The sequence below is a fragment of the Calliphora vicina genome, chromosome 1 (assembly GCF_958450345.1).
Source record: "Calliphora vicina chromosome 1, idCalVici1.1, whole genome shotgun sequence".
In the NCBI taxonomy this organism is placed as follows: Eukaryota; Metazoa; Arthropoda; class Insecta; order Diptera; family Calliphoridae; genus Calliphora; species Calliphora vicina.
In genome coordinates, this window is record NC_088780.1 from 138,475,819 (window position 1) to 138,498,544 (window position 22,726).

Sequence of the window (22,726 nt, forward strand, 5' to 3'; positions counted from 1 at the left end):
GTTTCGGTCAATAATCACATGAAACGAATCATTTGCATTCTGTACAGTTTCCCTGTGGTGGTCTGGCCATATTACAGCAGCTTATAATAAATAGGGTTCTATTTATTATAGGGTTCTATTTATTATAAGCTGTAGTTGGTACCACCAACTACAGAGCATTACCTTAGTGCCATGAATATTTGGGGTTGGTGTCGATTCGGCTGGTTGGTCGGGTTTCGCATACGATCTATTATGCTTCCATCCATTTTTCATTGCAAGTAATGATTTGGTGCAAAAGTTACTTTCTTTAGTAGCGTTCAAACATAATTTCAGACATGCAAAATCATCTTTGAAGGTCTTTCGGCTTCAATGAATATGGTACCCAATTTCCATGTTTTTTGGATGAATCCTGCTGCCCGCAAACGTCTTGAAATTGCTGCTCATGTTGAGCTGGAGTAGTGTCTCTAATTCTTGATCTTTATACGAATCCGATGAAACAAATTCAGCACTAGACGCTTAGTTGTTAAAAAATTCGACATTTTCGAAGCAAAATAAAACTGTTTAAACTATAATGTTCAATAAATAAGTGTAAATAAATCATAGATATTTATATTTCATCAATATATTTGTTTGTTGTATACGTTTGTATTCTAGTTAATTCTAAAGTTTTGCATAAACATTTGGGGGATTCAAACAGTCTGCTATTAAGTTATATTGTCATAATATCCTAATATATTATGATAGTTTAAACAAATTGTTGTTGTGCCTCAAACAAAAAAAAGTGTTATTTTATGACAAAGCAATGAACATTTAGAGCTTTTTGTTTAAAACACAGCAAACATTTGTTTAAACTATCATAATACATTAGGACATTATGACAATATGACTTAATTTTGCTTTTCGAACTTTAAGTAATCTATTTTTTTTTTGGTTCGGGCTAATGTATGTGTGTATGTTTACAGGTGTATATAATTTGTGCACAAATTATGAGATGTATTTTTAATATTATTTTTCTTCTTCCATTTTTTTTAAATAAAATGCTGCAAATAGCAACAACTATACCGGATAAATGCAGTCACAGTTTATAAACATTTAAATGCTATTATTGAAAGGAAGTCGCTTTGAATTTCCGTTAATTTTTTTTATACCGGAAGTTGACTAAAAAGGAATACATGAATATGAATAGTAAATGCAAAAGTGGAGAAATAAAATGTAATTTTTTACAATCATTGTAAGACAATTTCAACATTATTTCAAATAAGCAAGAAGTTTCTTTGTATTAATGTAATTTACCCCATGATTTTAAAAACATTTAGCCATTAACCGAAGAAATTATGTGTTCGTTTTTATTAAAAGAATTTTATGTACATATATTTCTGAAACGAAATGTTTTAAATATTTTAAATATAAAATACATACATAGAATGGAAGGAGAGTGAAAAAAAATTAAACATAAATACTTTTTTTTCCCACATAATTACAAAATACATTCTCATGAAATAGGTTTTAGACAATAGACTTAGGTTTTTCGGTCTCATTTACCTATATAGTTGTCATCTATGATTTTAAATTTTTACATATTTGTGATTTATAAAAACCAAATTTTGACAAATCGTTTGTTTAGAAATTTATCAATTTTATAATAAACAGTGTTTTTTTTTAAAATGATGTTAAAATAAAACTATTTATTTCAATAGTTTTCTTATCCTAAAATATATGTATGAATATGTTTAAATTTTATAAAATTCAATTTAATTTTTCTTAACATCAAGATTTTGCCAAAAACTTTTAAAATTTTGTTATATTTCAATTTATTTGCACTAAATCCTTGACTTGCAAGCAAAATAAATTGAAAATGTTAAAAATATCCTTCCTCATTGTTTGCTATAATTTTCTCTTTTTAAATATTTGGTTATAAAGAAAAACATACATACTTACATATAAAAAAAAAAATACAACAGCAATAATAAGGAAAAAAAAACACGCTGCAGATAATAAATATTTTATACAGTATTAAAATGTTTGCCTCTCCAAAGAGGCGTATTCATTCTTGCTTAACACTGAGCTGTTCTATTTTTTTTGCTACATTACAAAAAAATAAACGAAAGAAAAAACTACGATACCACATCTGTCAAAAAAGGCGTATTATTTGTTTTTTCCTTAAAAAAAAATATATATATTCAACTTTACCACAGGCAACAAAAAAATAAATAACCTTCATATGTAAGTATGTCTGTATATTAAACATCATTATATGTATACATACATACATATATGAATATACTGGCATCTAGAAAGTCAAATATTTAACCATTTCGCAATTGTATTTATTTACTCATGCCTTCATACATATATTTTATTATTTTGGTACCTTATATTATGTATACTGCTGTAATGCGCGATGGTCGATTATAGATTTGAAATTAATTTTGTAACACCCAAATTTTGTATTAATAATTATATAGACCTAGTGATTAGAGATAATTTATACAACCGCCAATTACTTGTTTATGGTTGCAAATAATATATCAGATATATCTATTAATAGATTTAAATTTTATAAAAAAAAATTTGTTATTTCCCTCAAAAACAAATGATGTAAAAAATATCAGGATTTTCACCAGATTTGAATAGTTATTAATGCAGATATCAATGTTTCATATAACAATGTTTTTATTTTCGCAAATAATTTAAAAAATACTCATGTAGTGTACTGCTATAATCTGCCTTATCATCTTCTTAATACCTCATTATAATTCTCTGTACACAATTGTGTAAATGCTTAAATATCTCAGCACATTATTTATTTAAACTACAAACAGTAGATGCTAAATAATAAAACAGCAGTACATCACATTAAAAATAATTAACATTTTACAGCAAAATAAAAATAAAAAAAAAAATATAGCGTCTGAACCTTGAAAAATATACAATTAGTAAAATAAATATCCCATATTTGTTGTGTTCTTATATTCTGCCCACAATTGTATTATTTTGTAAATATGTACAATATTTTTTGTATGTTATTGCCCAGCTGAAATTTACGACCAGTGTTTTTTTTTTTTTGTTTTGTATTGCTGTTAAAAGCTGTATTTAAACCTTGAGCATTGTAAACTTAACCCACATACCCACATGTGTGTATTTACTCACAAATATATCAACATTATAGTGGTCCGAATTTTTATGGCTTCAAACAAAAATGTGTCCAACTTGGCCACTAACTACTAAAAGGACACCAGAAGATGTTCTAAATAGGCTTTGAATTTTAAAATATATTTTATTTTAAAAAAAATAACATCTGCCCAGAGATAAAGAGGAAATATTCTGGAAATACTATTTTCAATCTCAATGAATTTGTAACATTTATAAGGTATTTTTAAAATTTTTCTTTAAAAAAATCATAATATTCCTATACACACATAGAAAGACATCATAAATTTTTGTCGCAAACAGCAAAATTCTGTTTGATCGAAGTTATGTTTGTGACAGTTCTAGCTAAAACTATATGATGATAACTGTGAACCAATATTGTTATATTTAAAATCATCATGTGATAAAAAATTCTCCAAAATATGGTCTTATTGCTAAAACCATCTAAAAGGTTAAAATATAATCAATGATCATGTTTAAGCTGAAATCATAATATGGTTGTTTCTCAACCTTAATATTATTGTACTAATTACACTCTGCTACAAAATGACACTTTTTGTCAGAAATTGAAAAGCGACCTAGGTGAGGACATACTAAAACCGTTTTCAAAGATTTTAAAACACCCTCAAAATTTTGAGTTATTTTGAAAAAACTGTTTTAGGGTAGGTCGTTGTGCTTTAGTACCTCTAACTCACACATTATTATACCGATGTCAAAATCTTAAACAATTATGGATTGGTAAAGAATTGAGTTTTCATAAAATGTATGCATAAAATTCACAATTGGTGTCGTAGCGTCGTATCGTTGTATGTCGTAATTTTTTTGTTAATGTTTTGTTTTTGTTTCGAAAAATTTGTTTGAAAAATATTTATGACATACAATGCTACAACACTACGACATCAATTGTGAATTGGGCAATTATAAAAAATTGTGTAAGTTTTGATAAAAAGTTTCATTTTATTTGTTATTTTTTCGTAATTTTTCAAATTCAACAATAGTTATTTTAATTTTTTTCTATGGAAACCTATTTTTATTTGCACAATGTTTTAAATACAATTTTATATAGAGAAAAATCAGACATTACTTTTTAAAATCGGCTTATATTTCTAAAAGTTATTAAACTTTTTCGAAAAAAGTTCGAAATTCAAAATTTTACAAATATTTTTTTTATAGTTTTTTGTTTATTCAGGGGGAGAAACTACTAAAAAATGTGTTAATGAAAAGTAGAATATCTTTTAAAATTTTCATCCGATTTAAATAATTAAAAACATGTTTTGTTAACAACTAAATTTCCTTTATCCATTGGCACAAATTTTAATAAGATTTTATATCAAAATAAGCAACGCAAAACGACCAAATTGAAAAAAGTTGAGAAATTTAGTTTTTCTTTTAGATATTCTTAACATAAACAATACTTATTGCTTAAAGCTCTATCAAAGTATCCAAAACCGTTAAAGAATTAAAAGTCGGATAAAACCTGACTGAGTTACAGGTCGATAAGTTGACAAACATCACTGAAAATGTTTTTTTTAGAATAACTTCTGAATTTGAGGGTATTCTTGAAATTCGTAATGTACTCATCAAAACCTATAACCCACACTGGGTTGTTTTCCAAGTTTTTTTTTTCCATCGTAGCACCGTGTTATGATCATATTAGCTACGATGTTTTAACATCACTATATTATGGTTAATGTGGAATCATAATATGGTTGTGCTACTATTATAATAGGATATTTTAAAAATATGATATTTAATAAGGATTGTGCGAATCAGTAGTGGTTATTTTGATACGAAAAACAAAGTTCGCCCAGACCAGCCAAACAAGTTCGAAGACCATTAATTGGATGAAGATTGTTGTCAAGCTCATCAAAAGCCTGCAAAATCAAACAAATTCAAGCTGAGAAACATTGAATGATTATAAAAGAAAATCATTTTTGCACCGAATCATATCTTGCGATGGAAAATGGATCCATTACGATAACCCGTAAGTGAAGCCCGACCAACCAGTCGCTCTCTATTTTAATGATCTGTATTTGGTGGGAGCAAAATGGTTCCAAATATTGACAAATATCTAAAAATCATTATTTGTGTATGTACTTAATTCTAGCCAACCAAATTTTATCGATAAAAGCATCAAATATATTTGGATGTTTTTTAGTGCCACACTTACAGGACCAACCTAATTTGAATACATTACATATGTATTGTTTTTTGTATGTATTTACTACGTAGTATGGAAAAATTTACGATTAAAGAGCGTGCTAAAAGTTATGTGACAGCCAGGAAAAATTGTATAACGTTTGCACTTACAGTTGTTTTTTTTGGGAATTTTTAAACATCCTTATTAACAGATATTTTATATATAAATTAAATTAGAAATCTATGAATATGCTTTAGAATTTATAGATGTAGATTATTTTAAGCCAATAATTAACTAAATAATATTTTATTTATAATAAAAAAATAAATATTTAAACATTTCAATACAATAATAAATGTACAGCTGATTTGAAGTCTCTTTTTTCATACAATGTAAAATTTTAACTAATATTCTTGTTAATGACATCCGACGAATATCGAAATATAGAAAATAATAAAGATAATATTTCGCACTTGATCAACAAGAGGGTATTAACTCAAAATTTTGAAAATTTCACTTTTTTCAAGAAATCAACTAACAACATCAATATCTATCTACTGTAAAAATTTCAACGTATTCCGATTACTCTTTCATCTCGAAAACAACATTTGAGACCATTTTCGTGATAATGTAGTGACTACTTTTATACAACAAAAAGGTATTATTTTGAGTTAATACAAAAGTTGAAAAAGAAATGCATCGTATATTTTCATCAAAAAGGTATTATTTTGAGTTGAGCCTTTATTCCAGTTAAAAATAATCAAATTATTTTATTTATATTTGGTTGTATTTTGAGTTGATACTGTTTTGTTGATAAAAATTTGTTTTACTTTATGATTTTAATTCGAAATGTGACTCTTTTTATAATAAAATTGTTCACATTTTTTCAGAAAAACGGTATTAACTCAAAAAATAGATTTTTTTGCAATAATTGGAAAAATTTAAAAGAAAAACAATGTAATTATATTTTTAAATGGAATTTACATACTATGATGTATTCAGATTTTCAAATTCTCTTAAAATGTAACCACAAACAGTTTTTATCCTCTACTGAAAATTTAAAAATTTTGAGTTAATACCCTCTTGTTGATCAAGTGCGATTTATAAAATAACTAGCTCAACCAAATTCTTATTCTTATTATCTTAAGAAATATTTGTTCCTAATATTGACTGTGGATTAATGACAAAAAGTAATTAATATGGTAGATATCAGGTAGAAATTGATACCAGTAATAAATAATATCACAGGAATATTATTTTCATTTTGCAATAACTATAAAATTTAACATGAACCCATTTTCTGGTCTTAATTAATATCTACAAATAAAACTTTTCTTACCGAATACATTTCCCATGAAAACTACAAGATAATTAAAACAGCAAAAACTTTTACAAGTAATAAATAAATATTGCTATGAAAATGTATCCCTCATTTTATTGACAAAACTTATTTACTTATAAGTTTAGCAAAACTTTAAGAATTCCATACAAATTAGGCCAAGTTAGAAAATTCAAATAAATGTAATTTAAAGATAAAAATCTTCTCTTTCAATTAAAAACAATAAAGGGAAAAGGTAAGGGTGAATAAATCAAAACAAATAGTAAAAAATTTAATTATGATTTTCTGAGAATGTTGATATATTTTTTAATTTATCTAAGCTCACTTAGATGACTTTTTTTTTTGTATAGAGTAGTATATTTGGTTTATATTTTTTTTTGTATATTGAATATAATAATATTAGACGAAATATGGCGTTTCCTGTTCTGGTTGAGTAACCCCACACATTTTGGATTTGTCTGTACAATGGGGTGGAAAAAGCCTATTATACCAATTATACTGCCAAAGTTATGTGTACAGTATCGGGCAAAAAACTGTGGACTAAAATTGCTGCTTTTATACTTATTTCTATAGGGAAATTAAATTTTCTTGTTTGTTATTGGGTGGGATTTACAATAAATGGCGTATCTTTTGAATGCGGTTCTTGTTTTTAATAACTTATATGTCATTTTGAAGGACACATATCTGTCATTTATTCTCACTTAGATATTGAACATTATAGTGTAAACAACAACGTTTTTTTGCTTCGAAAATGTCGAATTTTATTCCAATAAAGCGTCATATGCGGGAAGTTTTGCTTTACTTCATTAATTTGAAAAACAAGTACCGCTGAACCACACCGATTGGTCAGCGAAGCTTATGGTGAATCATATTCAATGAGCTAAAGATGGTTTGTGCGGTTCAGTAGTGTTAATTTTTACATGAAGTCAAAGATCTCCCAGGCCAGCCTTAAGCACTTAAGCGACAATTTCACAACACAGGAGTCATCCAAAAACATGGAAATTGGGTACCATATGAATTGAAGCAGAGCACTGTGGTTCCAAATCAAAATCTAGATGGACAAAATTATGAAAATCGGTATCTTCAGAATTTGGAAAAACTAAGTTTTTTCGGAAGCTGACAATCTGCTCTCCTCCAATACAAATGGGTTTTTCAATTGGACATTTCGTTTTATCGACAGAAGCGCCAGAAGTTCAACAAATTTTGAATCATATTTTCGTTAATTTTTTTTAATATTCTACTGCTTTACTAAATTAGATATATCTCAATGGTTTTACCATATAGAAATTCATACTTCATAACATAGATAAACATTTATATAGGCTTTTATTAAATGTATTTATGGGCCTCTCCATTTTCCTCTTATAGTCCTTTAAACTTGGTTCTCAAATATACTGATATTTTTTTTTTCTAAGAATGTTATATAGCTTGCCAAAAAAAAAGACCGTCGAAGCCCGTCCAATGACTATATACATCATTTAAAGAAACTTCTGGGGAATGTTTTTGTAAAAAAATTGTAGCCGCCAGCACCCACCGAAATACTTTTTTTTTTATTTTTACGGAATTGAATTTTTAGAAATATTTCTTTATTTATTATTGATTTTTATATATCTAGACCCTACTGTAACTTGAAATATAGTAAATACAGATCCTTTTAAAAATTTAGTTTCAGAAAGACATGAAAACGTATTTTTTTAATTTTTTATTAATGTTTTTTATATGTATATGTATCTAGACTTTTTTCAAGTTACAGTAGGAACTTGAAAAAAAGTTTATATTGATCTTTTAAAGATTTTTTTTGGAATCGGAGATATCAATTCTATATAAAAAGATCGCCAAATAATTTTGTCCACCTAGATTTTTATTTGGAACCACAGTGCAGAGGGAGCTTGTAAGATAATTTGTATATCTGAAATAATGCTAAAAGAAAATAATTTGTTCACCGAATCATTACTTGCGATGAAAATTGGATCCATGGTGATAACTCGAAGCGTAACAGATCATATGCCCCGCCAAAACACACGTAAAAATTAGTGGAGAGATTTTTACGACACGAGGCCATGTCAGACCTTCACAGATCTGAACGCTATATCAAATTTTTGAAAAGTACTAGTAAATAGAATGGTAAATCAGGTGTTGACACATCGAGATCCAAACATATTGTATTAACCCATAAAAGAGGCATGGTCATCTATTCCAATGAATCTTATTATGACAAAAATATGAGCTGCTATTACCAATTTTGTCCAATTTATTTTGGCCGATACTGTACATACACTCTTTTGTACCTGTTAACATGGCATTACGGCTGTCACTATTACTTGAACCTGCTGCCACTAATACTCCTCTATATATGTTTTGTTGTTGCCACCACTTCATTACATTTTGAGAACTTAATTAAGTTCTTTTAACTTAATTCATAACAACAACAATGTTTTATACAAAAAAAAAAAAAACACAAAACCCCTTCGTTTCCGCTTGAAAAGTCTTCATTCTTGTGTTCCCGCATCCAAATAACGGTGAATAAACGAGCCTAACAAACAGGCAAAAAGCGAACAAACAAACAAACTAACTAACTTATGGCAAAATGACAAATTTCCACGGTAACTATTTTCACAGTTGACTTTTAACTTAAAGCAGTCGACCTTAAAAACGAGTGAATAAATATATTTTGTGCTAGATTGAGTTTCTGTTATAAATCAAACTTTTCATAAAGTTGTACACAATTAGGCAATTTACTAACTATACTTACATACATACATACACATACATAAAATCCTATTTACGTCTACAGACACCTGCACATACACATAAATATAGCTGAAATAATAATAAACCGTTATAAAGGAAGTGGTTCACTAATGGTGGCTGGGGGTAGGTAAATTTTCAGCTTGTAATTGTATGCGTATGCGGTCTATTTATCTAAGTAAGTATTTAAGTTGTAGTAGTGGTAGTTATTTTTGGTTTTTGATTTAATAAAGATGAAATTTATTAGTAACAGTTTGTAAATGTTTGAAAATAATTAAGTAGTAATCTTATGAGAACCACAAAAAGACTCTTTCATTATTTTTACAATTAAATTTTGCTCAAGTTTCTATGTAGTTATTTTTTGTTTTTGGTTACTATCTTATCCGAATTTATTTATTCTGTGTGCTTAATTGAAATGCTAGCAAAGATTTGAAGTTTTAATTATATAGAAAGGAATGTTTTATTAGTTTCTCTGTTTTTAATTACAAACAAATTTATTAACATAAAATGTAAAGTTTAATAACTTTAAAGAAACGATTAAACAAAAGTCAATGAATATTTTATTAGTTTGTTTTTGAATATCTTATATAATGTTTGGCTAAACGGAGAAGGAATTTCAATAGTGTTTCATAGAATTTGTTATTGCTTTTAATCTTCTGTAGCTTCTTTCAGAGTATGAGTGGTATGAAAAAAAGAGGGAAATAAATCTGTAACTTCTAAACCCTTAGTCTGATTTGAACAAAATTTCACACCCGCAAAGGGAAAGTGTTGTCGAGTTTAAGTTTTGAATCTGGACGTGGGCCAGAAGTCCCCAAATTAGAACACCTCGGGTATGGTCAATTTTAAAAATGATACTATTTCTTCGTTTGTGTTTCGATTTCAAAAAAATACATATATAGAATCTTCTCATCGAGCACTACATAAAACTAGCTATCAATTATCTCTTATAGCTTAGGAGATAATCGCATTTGAAAATTAAATTTTCAGCATTTTTACCCACCCTACTCCAGTTTTTTGATGACCGCGGTTCCAAATATTTTCCGATTTTCTCCACTTTTCTTTTATAGGATTAACAACAGATCTATATATCAAATAAAGAATGAATGGTTTAAAAATCATGACTATGTCCAAAGTTACGTGTACTTTTATTCTTTTTAAGTTATCTAAAAAATGTCTGAAAGGATGTATAATGAATTTGTACTTATTGAAAAGCTAACTTTACATCAAATATTTTAAATGAAAAAAAAAATTATAATTTTTGATACCGAGGGGACCAGGTCCATTGAAAAAATGCCTATTTTTTATGTAAAATTCAAATTTAGAGCAAAAATTCTCAAATCGCAGAGTCGATATCGAATTATAATAATCTGTTTTATATGGCCCAATATGTTCTTAATTATTTTGTAAAGGATTCCGATAACCCCGCCCCTGGTATGGATATTATAGGGAAAAAACGAAAAAAATCACATTTTTGGGATTTTTCAAAACTTTTTTGGGAATTGCGGAATACTTGATAGCAAATTTCAAAATTTGTTTTTATTTTTCTATAATAAAATCTACATAACTGTGAAATTTCATTAAAAAATTTTCATAAATAAAAATTTAATTTCAATTTGAAAAATTTGTATCTATGCAAAAACTCAATAAAAAGCATTTTTTGTCATATTTTTCAAAAAAGTATTCCATGTATTTTTTAAATGTCAAAAGCTATATACATTTTTAAAAAGTAGAGAAAATCCTCAATCCATTGATATATATCATGTCTACCTTATTTATTTACCTTAACAACTCGCAGAAACTTTAATTGTGGACCGATCATCACAAAATTTGGTGAGGCGAGTTCTGCTTATGTAAAACTTATTTTAGCTGAATTTGATTTAAATATATATAACTAAGATATTTATGAGAGCTAGGAGAAATAATGGACTGATTCTAAGCAAATTCAATAGAAAAGCATATTTATTCCAATTATCTTTAAAATTTCGACCTGCAGTTTGATTACAAGTATTACATGGACCGACATACGGACATCGCTTATGTATTAAGGTGGGTATTAGGACAATATTTTTGCACGTTACAAACATCAGCACTAACCCAATATAACCTCCCCACTATGGTGGTGTAGGGTATAAAAATGAAAGTTTGGAATATGAAACTTCACATTAGCATTACCACAAAAACATATTACGTTTTTAGACAAATGGAAAAGATATTAAAGGATTAACGATTCTAAGGACTTTTTTTGATAGTTTTTAATTTTGATAAATTAAAACAAATTTTTCTCTAGAGATGTCAAGATAATCCTCTTCTATTTGACAGACATGCCACAATACTAAGGAAAGTGTAAATTAAAAAATAGAAGAAATTAAAATTTCAATTCATTTGAAGATTTAAAGTCCATTAAAGCAAAAAAGGATCACGAGATGAAATACTTAAAATACAGTATGACTATATGGCGAATGTAGTTTTAAACGTAGATGTATCTTATCATGAACACAGTAAATTCAAGTAAATTAATAAGATTTGCTGCAATATCTTCTTAAGACACTTTAGTAAATTGTAAATTTTTCGCCACAGATGCTAATGCTTGTATATGAATTTTGCCCAACTTCAGATATTTTTTGTTCATATTGGACAAAATTTTATATTTATTTCAGGTTTTATTAAGAACATCTCATGCAACAAAAACTAAAGTATTTATCAAGCTGTTTGCGACAATCCTGATAAGAAATTCAAACTTCTTTTTAGTCTTTTAGAAAATCTTTAAAAACCCGTAACTGATTTAGAAGTAAACTAACTGATTTAGAACAACATGGTCTTATTTTATTATATGCAAAAACATAAATTTTCATAAAAACTTTCACTAAACCAACTGTCTTAAAATGTCAAATTATAAATTATGATACTTAACAGTCTTAAACGCCTTGAATTTTTCCCTTCCCTTGCTTTTATGTAACTTTAAGTGAAATAGCAAATAATTCTGTCATTTAACTAAACACTAATAATAACCGTGACAGATAGATATTAACTGAAACATACCATTTGCAAAGCATGAAAATACTATACTACTTCCCCCTTACAAAATATGGCAATAAAAGAAAATTATTTAAAGATTTCATAAATTTATACATACAAAAAAACGAAATTTATACACCATAAAATACCATTTAATTGCCAACATATTTAATCCCTAAACAAAATCTCATACAAAAACGTGTTGCTTAGAAGTCTTCCCAATTTAAATAATACTTTCCCTCACATTTGACCATAAAAAAACGAAATGTACAATGCGAACGAAAGCAACATTTATAAAGGAAACGGCGAACAAAAAGCCTAAAAATATTTATGTACATGTATTTGTATTTATACAAAATTATACCAAAATATACAGCCTTCAATAATTGAGGCAAACGTGCCATAAAAAAACTGGAAATGGAAAAGCAGTGAAATAAAACGTATTCAGGCTAAAATTTGTGTGTCTATTACAGGCGTCTTTTATGACATCAATACAAATGCAAAAAAAAGTAAAGAAGAAACGAATATAATAATAAAAAAAAACACAACAATATCAACAAATCTACCATAAACCATGAAAATTGTTAACCATCAAAAATTCTTTTATATTGAACAAAAATCTTTAAAGAAGGAAACCGTATGAAAAAATAACGAACCCTTATAAAGTCTACTCAACTATTACTGCCACATTCACATACTCTACGCTCTTGCAACATACTCATACAAACTTGGCGTTTGAAATAAACGTTTCTACTAAATAAGCGAAATATAAACACGAATATTAGTAATTCATAAATGTGTGCGAGGATTGAGAACAAAGTTTGCATCCGAATTCTATAAACTTTTTGGGTTTTTAGTACAAAGCTTAAAACAAAGATTTAAATCATGCATGTCTATTGGCCAATTGTTTCGGAATTATTATTCGACTGATCCATTAATGTCTACACCATTTCCAATTGTATTTCAGAAGTTTCTAATTGTATTTCAGAAATTTCCAATTGAATTTCAGAAATTTCTAATTATATTTCAGAAAATTCCAATTCAATTTCAGAAATTTCCATTTATATTTCAGAAATTTCCATTTATATTTCAGAAATTTCCAATTATATTTCATAAATTTCTAATTATATTTCAGAATTTTCCATTTATATTTCAGAAATTTCTAATTGTATTTCAGAAATTTCCAACTGTATTTCAGAATTTTCCAATTGTATTTCAGAAATATCCATTTGTATTTCAGAAAATTCTAATAGCAATACCAATGGATATTTCTGAAATACAAATAGAAAATTCTGAAATACAATTGGAAAATTCTGAAATACAATTAGAAACATTTTAAATATAAATTAAAAATTCTGAAATACCAATGGATATTTCTGAAATACAAATAGAAAATTCTGAAATACAATTCGAAAGTTCTGAAATATAATTGGAATATTCTGAAATATAATTAGAAAATTCTGAAATATAATTAGAAATTTCTGAAATATAATTGGAAATTTCTGAAATATAAATGGAAATTTCTGAAATTGAACTGGAATTTTCTGAAATATAATTAGAAATTTCTGAAATTCAATTGGAAATTTCTGAAATACAATTAGAAACTTCTGAAATACAATTGGAAATGGTGTAGTTAATTGATCTGTTCAATAACAAAAAACTATTACGAATTATTACAAATTTTCACTCAAACATTTGAAATTTGTATTGAAAAACAGGAACATTTATAAAACATTCTATACTAACTATACTGCAGATATTTTAAATGTTCCAATGTCACGTTCCGGTACCTCAATCATTGTTTGCTATCAGTAACGAAGTTTTATAAAATTGTAAGTTTATTTTACTGGCTAAATCGTTATTACAAAATAATGCAAAGTTATGTCGCGTGACAAATTTTACTAAATGTTGTAAGACAAAATCTAATGAAAACATTTCAACAAGACAACTCTCAATCGATACATTATTATATTTTAATATAAAAATATTCTTTAATAAATTCTGTTCCTTCCAATTCGCTGAAATTTTGCATTTTTCTAGAGGCAGTCGAGAACGAAATAATTTTTTCTTTTCGGGGATACAATGTTTATTGCTAATATATTGGAATCAGTTGTATTCAGTACAGGATCCTTGTGATTTTCTAGTTAGATTTCAGCAGCTTATAATAGATAGGACCCTCTGGCTATTTGGATATTTGACTTTGGTGTTGATTCGGCCGGTTATTCGGGCTTCACAAACAGCCTCTTACGCTTTGGGTTATCCTAATGGATCGATTTTTCATGATTCGGTGCAAAAGTCATTTTCCTTTATAACAATCAGCATTTCAGATATACAAACTCTTCTTTCAAGGTTTTTCGACTGCAATTCCTATGGTACCCGATTTCCTTGCTCTTGGATGAATCCTGCTGATCTTAAACATTTTGTAATAGATGATTGATTATCTCCCAATGACTTTGTAGGCTCTTGTTGAATGGGACAATAATCTTCATGGGGTAATGCCTCCAATTCTTGGCCTTCAAACTTTTTTGGCTGGCCTAGGCGATTTTTGCCTTCCGTGTCAAAATCACCACTTCTGAACAGCACAAACTATCACTGGCACTTGGAAACCAATGGAACACATTCACCATAAGCTTTGGTGAGCAATCGGTGTGTTTCAGCGGCACTTTTTCAAAGTAAAGAACTAACGATTTTTTGGCACAAAATTCACTATAAGCAAATAAACACTATAATATTCAAAACCTAACTGAGAATAAATGACATATAAGTTATAAAAAACAATAAATGATTTCTTTATTTTTTTTTTTCACTTCAAACTTGTAAATAAATTAGTTCGATTAATCGATAATTATTACGAATGATTTTATATTCTAAATTAAAAAACATATTTAATTGGAATAAAAAATAAATTTTTCCTCGATTAATCGAATAATTTGTATTTAATTCTGTATATCAATTGCATTAGTTTATTCAAAAAATTTTCTTTATAGCGAAATATTTAAAAATTTACGTTTCTTACTCTCTTGTGGGTTTTTCTTTTGGCATTTGTTGTCGGTAAAGATGATGTTTCTGTCGAAGTGTGGTGATTCTAAAATAATTTGATGACAAAAATATACAAAATTTATAATGATAAACATGCTTGTGATGGTAAATCTTGATTCTGACTACAAACAAAGTTGTTACTGGTGTAAAATTTATTGACATAATTTATGTGTGGAAAACAACACATGGTGTTAAACAACATAATTTCTTTTTATGAGGATGAGATGAGGATTAACATAAATTTATCGCACAACTCTCGTACTAATACACAAATATAAATGTATATTTTTTATAAAAATTTATTCCTTTTCCATAAATATTTTCTATACGAGTATTTTATTTGCTTTATATGATTTTTTTTCTGATTCTTTTGTTTACTTTTTTATGATAATAGTTTCGTGTTGAAAAACTTAAATAAAAAAAAAAGAAAATCCCAGAAACTTATAGTCGTAACAACGACAAAATTTACAACCTTGATTTGGCAGACACATTCACAATTTGAGTATGGGTGTATAAGGAAAGTGAGGCGAATGAGTGATAAATAAGTCGACATTATCGTCTTTGTTGTTGCTGTTGATGATGATTATGACTGTGATGAGTTCTAACGTTTAGAGTGGTGGGTGGTATATTACGATATTTGTATTTATTAGTGAATTATTTAAGGGTCTTTGCTAAACAATAAAAAATAAACAAAAAAACAAAAAGAAAACTAGTAGAAGAAGGTAATAAAATAATAACAAATAAAAATTATGTTAAAACATGCAAATATGTGTTAACTTTGATTTATAACATACTATTGTGTATACAATTACTATAAAATATACAAAACATACACTTAAGCATTTATGAAAACTTATAATTTTTTATGAGCAAAAAAGTTGTTTTATTTTAATAGTACACTAACAGTAAAGGTAGACAATTATAGGGATGGTGTAGAGTAATGATTATTAGATAATGATGAATCATTTATTATAGTGTCATTAAACTGAAAGTGTAAATTTAGCTTTAACATACTTTCAGCAGGATGTTCATCATGTTGACATACAATTTTTTTCTATTCTTAGAACATATCCGTTTGTAATTTCTACAATATTCATTGCCGCCGCTATAAACTACACAGTGCAACACGTGTAAAAAACTTTAAAAAATTCGATTTTTTAAACTTTCTAGAACATATCGCACACCCAGTTCAAAAGTGACACAACTCAAAATTTTAATTTTTCAGAAATCGAAAATAAACCAATTGAAACATAATGAAAGGCATTAGTGTGTTTTTTAGCCGCAGTTAACAACAACAGAATACACTGATATCTTTTGTATGTAGATAAACAAGTGTATTGTGCATAGTTTAAGCGTTAAATTCTTTTCTCGGGTTTACATAACCCGACAAATTAATTTTGAGTTGTGTCACTTTTGAACTGCGTGTGCGATATAAACTTCCTAATAATCATACTAAGTAGGTCAATATAAGTTAGTAAGAAAAAACTATTAAATTATTATAAACTAAAGAACAATTATAGTCAGCTTTAAAAAAATTATTTCTAAATTTATTTCCAATTTTTTTAAGTTTTTTGCGATTTTGATCTTGAAGATGAAGTTTTTTTGATTTTGTATATTCACAATTTTTGTTCTTTTTGACAAGGGCTACAGAAAGTAAAACTCCGAACTGTTTGCAAAAATGACACCGAGGCCCCAAATCTTTTTATATTTTTTATATGGCCCCCATATAAAAAAGTTCATGACTGGGCAAAACTGGGAGACACGGGTCTTTTTTTTGTCTTTTATCACGTAGTGGTGTCCGTATATGGTTATATTTCCATGACTCAAAAAATTACACACAGTGTTATAATATATATAATTTCTACAATTATGGAATCGTACAATTTCAAGTCGGGATTTAAAAAAATAAACAATATATAATTTCCTAAGAAATTTTATGAATGTTTGCTTCTATTCCGATCTTCCACCATTAAATTTGGCATACTTATAATGCTAATTACATTACAAATCCTAATGAAGCCAGATTTTATAAATACCATATTTGTTTAGTTCCTTTAGCAAAAAATAAATGAGCCATTATTCTCGTTTTCTCTATTTTTGTCAAACCTGTTTATATGAAAGGTCTTTAGAAATGTTCAATTGCTTTTTATTGTGTCTCGATTCTGTTCGCCTCTTCTGTATTTATAATATCCAAAAACATTAACATTATTTTCCTGTGTTTACAAATACAGCTACATATAAATGTATATTAGGGATATAACTTTTTTACATTTTTTGCAAATATCAAAATGACCCTAGCATAGACGAATAGACCATTGAAAGTTATTTAAAAAAAAGGTATTAGTTTTTCGCGGTTTTCCAAAAAGGTTTATCCACAAAACGCGGTAAAGTTTGGATATAATTTTTTTTATATTTTTTTTATCCAAAAATCCCAAACATTTTTTTTTAATCAATATATCAACCTGACTCGAATCTACATATATTTAAAATAAAAAATTAAAAAAGTAATAAAAATTTGAGAAAATTTTGTCTTTAAAATAACGTTTTTGTAGGTGAGGTTCTTATTCCAAAATGACCTGAAAAAAATGTTATCGTAAATAACACAACATTTGCAATCCAATGGTGCTAGGGGACAAAATTTGGTTATAGCCCTAATGTATATATACAAATAGAAACACAAACATACTTTTACATATATAAAAATGTGTTATTGATAATGCAAATTTTCTCGTAAAAATATAAAATATGGTTTAAATATGATAATATTTATATTTTTTTTGCAAAATTATTTGTATTACAAAAGATAATTACATATTAATAAAGTACTAAAGGAGGAGTTTATAATAAATCATTTATGAATTTTGTTCATTTTGTATTCTTTTGTAAATATTTGCTTTGTATTTCTTTATGAGCCATTATTTATTTAATTTTTTTTTGTAATTTTACCTTTACTCGCCGGCGGTTTTCTGGTAGCCCAATTTGTTCTAATTGAACGTGAGCCCAGCCATTGTCCGTTCATGGCCGTTATGGCACTTTCAGCTTCCTACAAAGAAAAAAGTTAAAAAGAAAATTAGAAAAGAACAAAATTGAAATGAAAATGTCTTTAATAATAGCACTAAAAAGGTTGCTACTTTCTTTAGTTTTTCGCTTTTTTTTTTGTTATTTAATATTTAATTTAGCATGCCAAATAAGGCTTTCTATTTAATTTTTCTTTTAACTTACCGATTTTTTGACAAAGGATACAAAACCATAACCCTTTGATTTTAATGTTTGTGGATCGCGTACAACACGACAATCGCTAAAAAGAGAAAAGAGTAAAAAATATTTTATGAATTATTTTTGTTAAGTTTTATTTTGAGAGGTCTTTAAATAAATGTAGCCATAAGATTTACTTAAAGAAAGTTTAATTAAAAATTAGGATAAAAAAAATTATAAAGGATATTGACTAAGTAATATTAATGCACTCGAAATTTTGAAGAAAGTAAATTGTCAACAAGTTTAAATATAAAACAATTGAGAATTTTTTAGTTAATTAAAATCCCCTCCCAGTTAAAAAATATAATATAATTTTAGCAATATTATGGTCTCTGTAAATATTTATATGATAGTGGTAACCATAATATAAAAAAATTTACCACCCACGTGATTATCTCATATATGAGGAGCCGCAGATTAAAAGGTACTTTTTCGAATTGTTTTACAAATTGATTTTTTGGTATTTTTATAATATTTCTAGAAAAAATTAATTTCGCAAAATTTTTATATTTTCAAAAAAGTACCTTTTTCCTAATATATGATTGTAGTAAATAAATATATGTTTAATTATTATCCGAGAACAACACTATAAGGTAAATCCTTCATCATATAAATAGTTGTCACAAACATATATTTATTTACTGCAATCATGTCAATCATAACTTCAACATATTATGGTTATCGGAATCATATAAATAATCACAGTGACCTTAATATTGTTAAAGAACCTGTAAAAATTTTTAAATGGTTACATTTAACATGTGAAACAATAATTTTTTCTCTGCGCGCAACTTTTTGAGATTTTTCTATCTCCTTAATTAATACGAAATCTGGCATAGGTTTTATATTATGTCCCTCTAGAGCCTTCATTGAAATGTTTATTTTTATAGTATTTTACTCAGTCATATTTTTTAGGCTTAATAAAAAAACTTTATGATTTCTTTTCGCCTAAACATTTTTCCCTGAGTCTATTATTGTAGATTTTGCTGCGTTACAAACATACCATAATTTATTTAAATTAAGCTGTAGATTATAAGTCTTAAACAAAATATCTTTATTATACCTTCAGAATTTTTCATTTTTTTTCCAACACCACTACTGCATACGTTCATAAAAACAAATGTAAATATTTCTAAAGTAAAAATTTTTAAGAATTTATGCAAATTTTTGCTTGAAATTGTTTTTTTTTCCTACGCTGGTAACACAAATTTTGTTTCACTTTGTTTTAAGGGAAATCAACAGTAAAATATTTAAACTTTATGGAAATACGCCCATTTTAACAATGAAACAAAACTAACAATAGGAGGAATAACATTTTTTACCCTCCCAGAAAAAAGAAAAGAAATTCTCAAAAAAAAAAAACTAAAGAAATAAAGACTTTATGCCACCTGTTCTAATTTAAAATTCATGTACTAAGTTACTTTTGGGCTGCTGCTACTGATGCTGTCAAAAGAAATTTTAAAAAAATTTAAAAAAAAACTCAGAAACAAAATATTATTAACATAACACTACTACAGTATAATAGAAATATCTACACTGACAAGCAAAGTGTTAAGAGTTTTTTAGTTTCTGCTTCAGATATGTGCATTTCCACAGAAAGGTTCCAATGTCGCGTTATGGTACCCAAATCATCGTTAGTTATCAGTACTCCGAGATCGTTTTAATAAAGTTCTATTAGCTATTATTACTACCTAATTATCACTCTAAACATTTCATTTTGATTTGGGAACGTAAGTGCATCTTTTTTAAGATAATTGATATTTGTTTTCCATATACAATAAAACTATCACTTGGCGCTGTAATTTTAATAACTGGGCCCTAAAGACAGCTCAAATAAGCCGTCTTTGAAAAATAATGATTATAATTTTTAATTTAAAGTACTCACTTTGTTTATATATATGTATTGTGATTACTATTATTATTGCACTATTCCAAAATATATGTACTTATATATAAAATAAAATAATAAAAACGAAGTTTTTTGAGTTGTTTTTACTTGCCTACTCGGAAGTACAAACCTGATGGGAAAATATAACGCGTTACAAATGTCGCGTGACAAATCATATTAACAAAAACCAATTAATACATTTCAACAAGACAACTTTCAGTTTATTGCTACATTATCCATGTTAATTTCAAAAAAATTCTCTAATAAATTATGTTCCAATTCACTGATTTTTGCTGCCGAAAACGAGTTATATTATTTTCGTTCTGGAAACCATATTTACTGCTAATATATTGCAAATAACTGATTGTCAAAGTTTATCATTTGCACAGAACGTAGTGCTACAAATATGCTATCAAAAATTGTAAATAAGAAAAAAAAATTATTTATTTTGTCGCGTTCGGCATACTGGAAATACTCATATACTATTATGGGTTTCAAAAAAACCTATAATACCACTTTTATCCGACACTGTTCATACAAACAAAATTATATTCATTCATAGAAAGAAACATACCAAAGAAAATATAAATGACTTGTTAGTGTGTGTAATAGAAAAAATAAATATAAAGTAAATAAATTTTAAAATTAGAAAATCTGACCTTGTTTAACAACATAATTTTTTTTTTATTTTACTTTTATTATTATTCGAAGCTATTCCTACTGTTACAACTTCTGTTAAAAACATTTCATTTCGGGTATTTTGTTTTCTTCCTCAATTCAGTCTTTCAATTTACACCCTCTTTTTTATGCAACTGACACACACACACCTTCATCTTCATCAAGAACATATCCTTTAAATGTCTGTGGCAAATTGTGGGTGTACGAGTGGGTGGTTGAAAGTTGATTGTTTGTAAAGGAATGAATACATTAACCGCAAGTATGATGCCTTAAATTCAACAAGAATTTTTACATATTTTTTTGTTGTCATTGAAAAAAAATCCTTGCGTTTCCTTTATATTTGCTCACATTTTGTTGTTATTTTCAGCCAGACAATGGCCTGGCCTGAATAAAAAGTAAGGCAACCAAATGGTCGCGGATTTTTTTTTTTAGCTGATTTTGTATTGTCTTGTTATAAAATATTCACACGCGCAAAGTATTTAACAAACCTTAACTGTTGGAAAATGTTTCCAAAGAATTTAATTTGTTATAAAAAAAGCTTAAAAATAAGAACGTCTTTAAAAGGGAGGTATAAATGTGCTGTGTGTGTATGTAAATATTTACTTATGAAATCAACAAAGGTTGAAAGAAGAATCCTGTTTTCGTCTGACAAAAGATTTTGTCATTTCCTGTAATTTTGGTAAATAACAGCAAAATTAATTTAGTTTTTTCTTTCACTTACTTCCGCTATGCAGAAGTTTAATTTTAATTTAAAGGTATTATTTGTGTGTAAAACTTCAAAGAGAATATTTTCGTAATGAGTTTTTTATTGTGAGGCTACTTATGCATGTTGTTAATATTTGAATTTAATTAAGGGACACTTTTTCTTTTATTGTTTAGTAAACGAATTTCAGTGCTTTTGAATTGTATTTTTGGCTGCTTTGATATGAAATAATTGAAATTATGAATAAAATAGCACTCAATAATTTTACTTTGCTATTATCAATTAATGTTGAGATTTTTATGTTCTATTATTTGTGATTTCATCTATATTTTAATCTATGGCTTGTGCTTCCTTTTCCTGCAAATTTCATTAGCTTGAAAGTAGTTTTTAAGCACTGAGATCGAAAAAAAGGGGTCCACTTATTTTTTTAGGATATTAGTTATCTCTTTTGCTCTAAATCATTGAGAGCATCCGGTATGTGTGACTTATGTTGATAAATGTTTAAGAGAAACGCAGTAGTACAAACATCCCAGCGGGAAAATTTTCTAGGACTGGGCTTTGTAGGCCTTCTAAAAGATACTCATTCTACTCTGCCTTCTCTAAGAAGACGTTCTAGAAGGGCTTTGCAATTATTCCTATATATTGTCTCTCTATAATAAAATGCATTTTGCTCTCTTTATTATAAACCGCTACATGAAACTACAAAAAGGAACAAAATCTTCAACAAATTTTAACGTTGTTTTTTATACATATATGTATATTCTTTAGGTTTTATGCAGAATTCACTAAGAA

At 27.2% G+C, this 22,726-nt stretch overlaps 1 protein-coding gene across 1 annotated transcript in view; it reads right to left on the minus strand.

Annotated features, from left to right (window-relative positions):
• Positions 1-22,726, minus strand: part of LOC135953135 (cytotoxic granule associated RNA binding protein TIA1-like) — a 75,637-nt gene that overhangs the window by 37,837 nt on the left and 15,074 nt on the right. The window contains exons 4-5 of the mRNA XM_065502838.1: positions 18,633-18,708; positions 18,357-18,453 (exon numbers count right to left, since the gene is read on the minus strand). Coding sequence (XP_065358910.1) covers positions 18,357-18,453; positions 18,633-18,708 — 173 coding nt within the window. The remainder of the gene's footprint in view (positions 1-18,356; positions 18,454-18,632; positions 18,709-22,726) is intronic.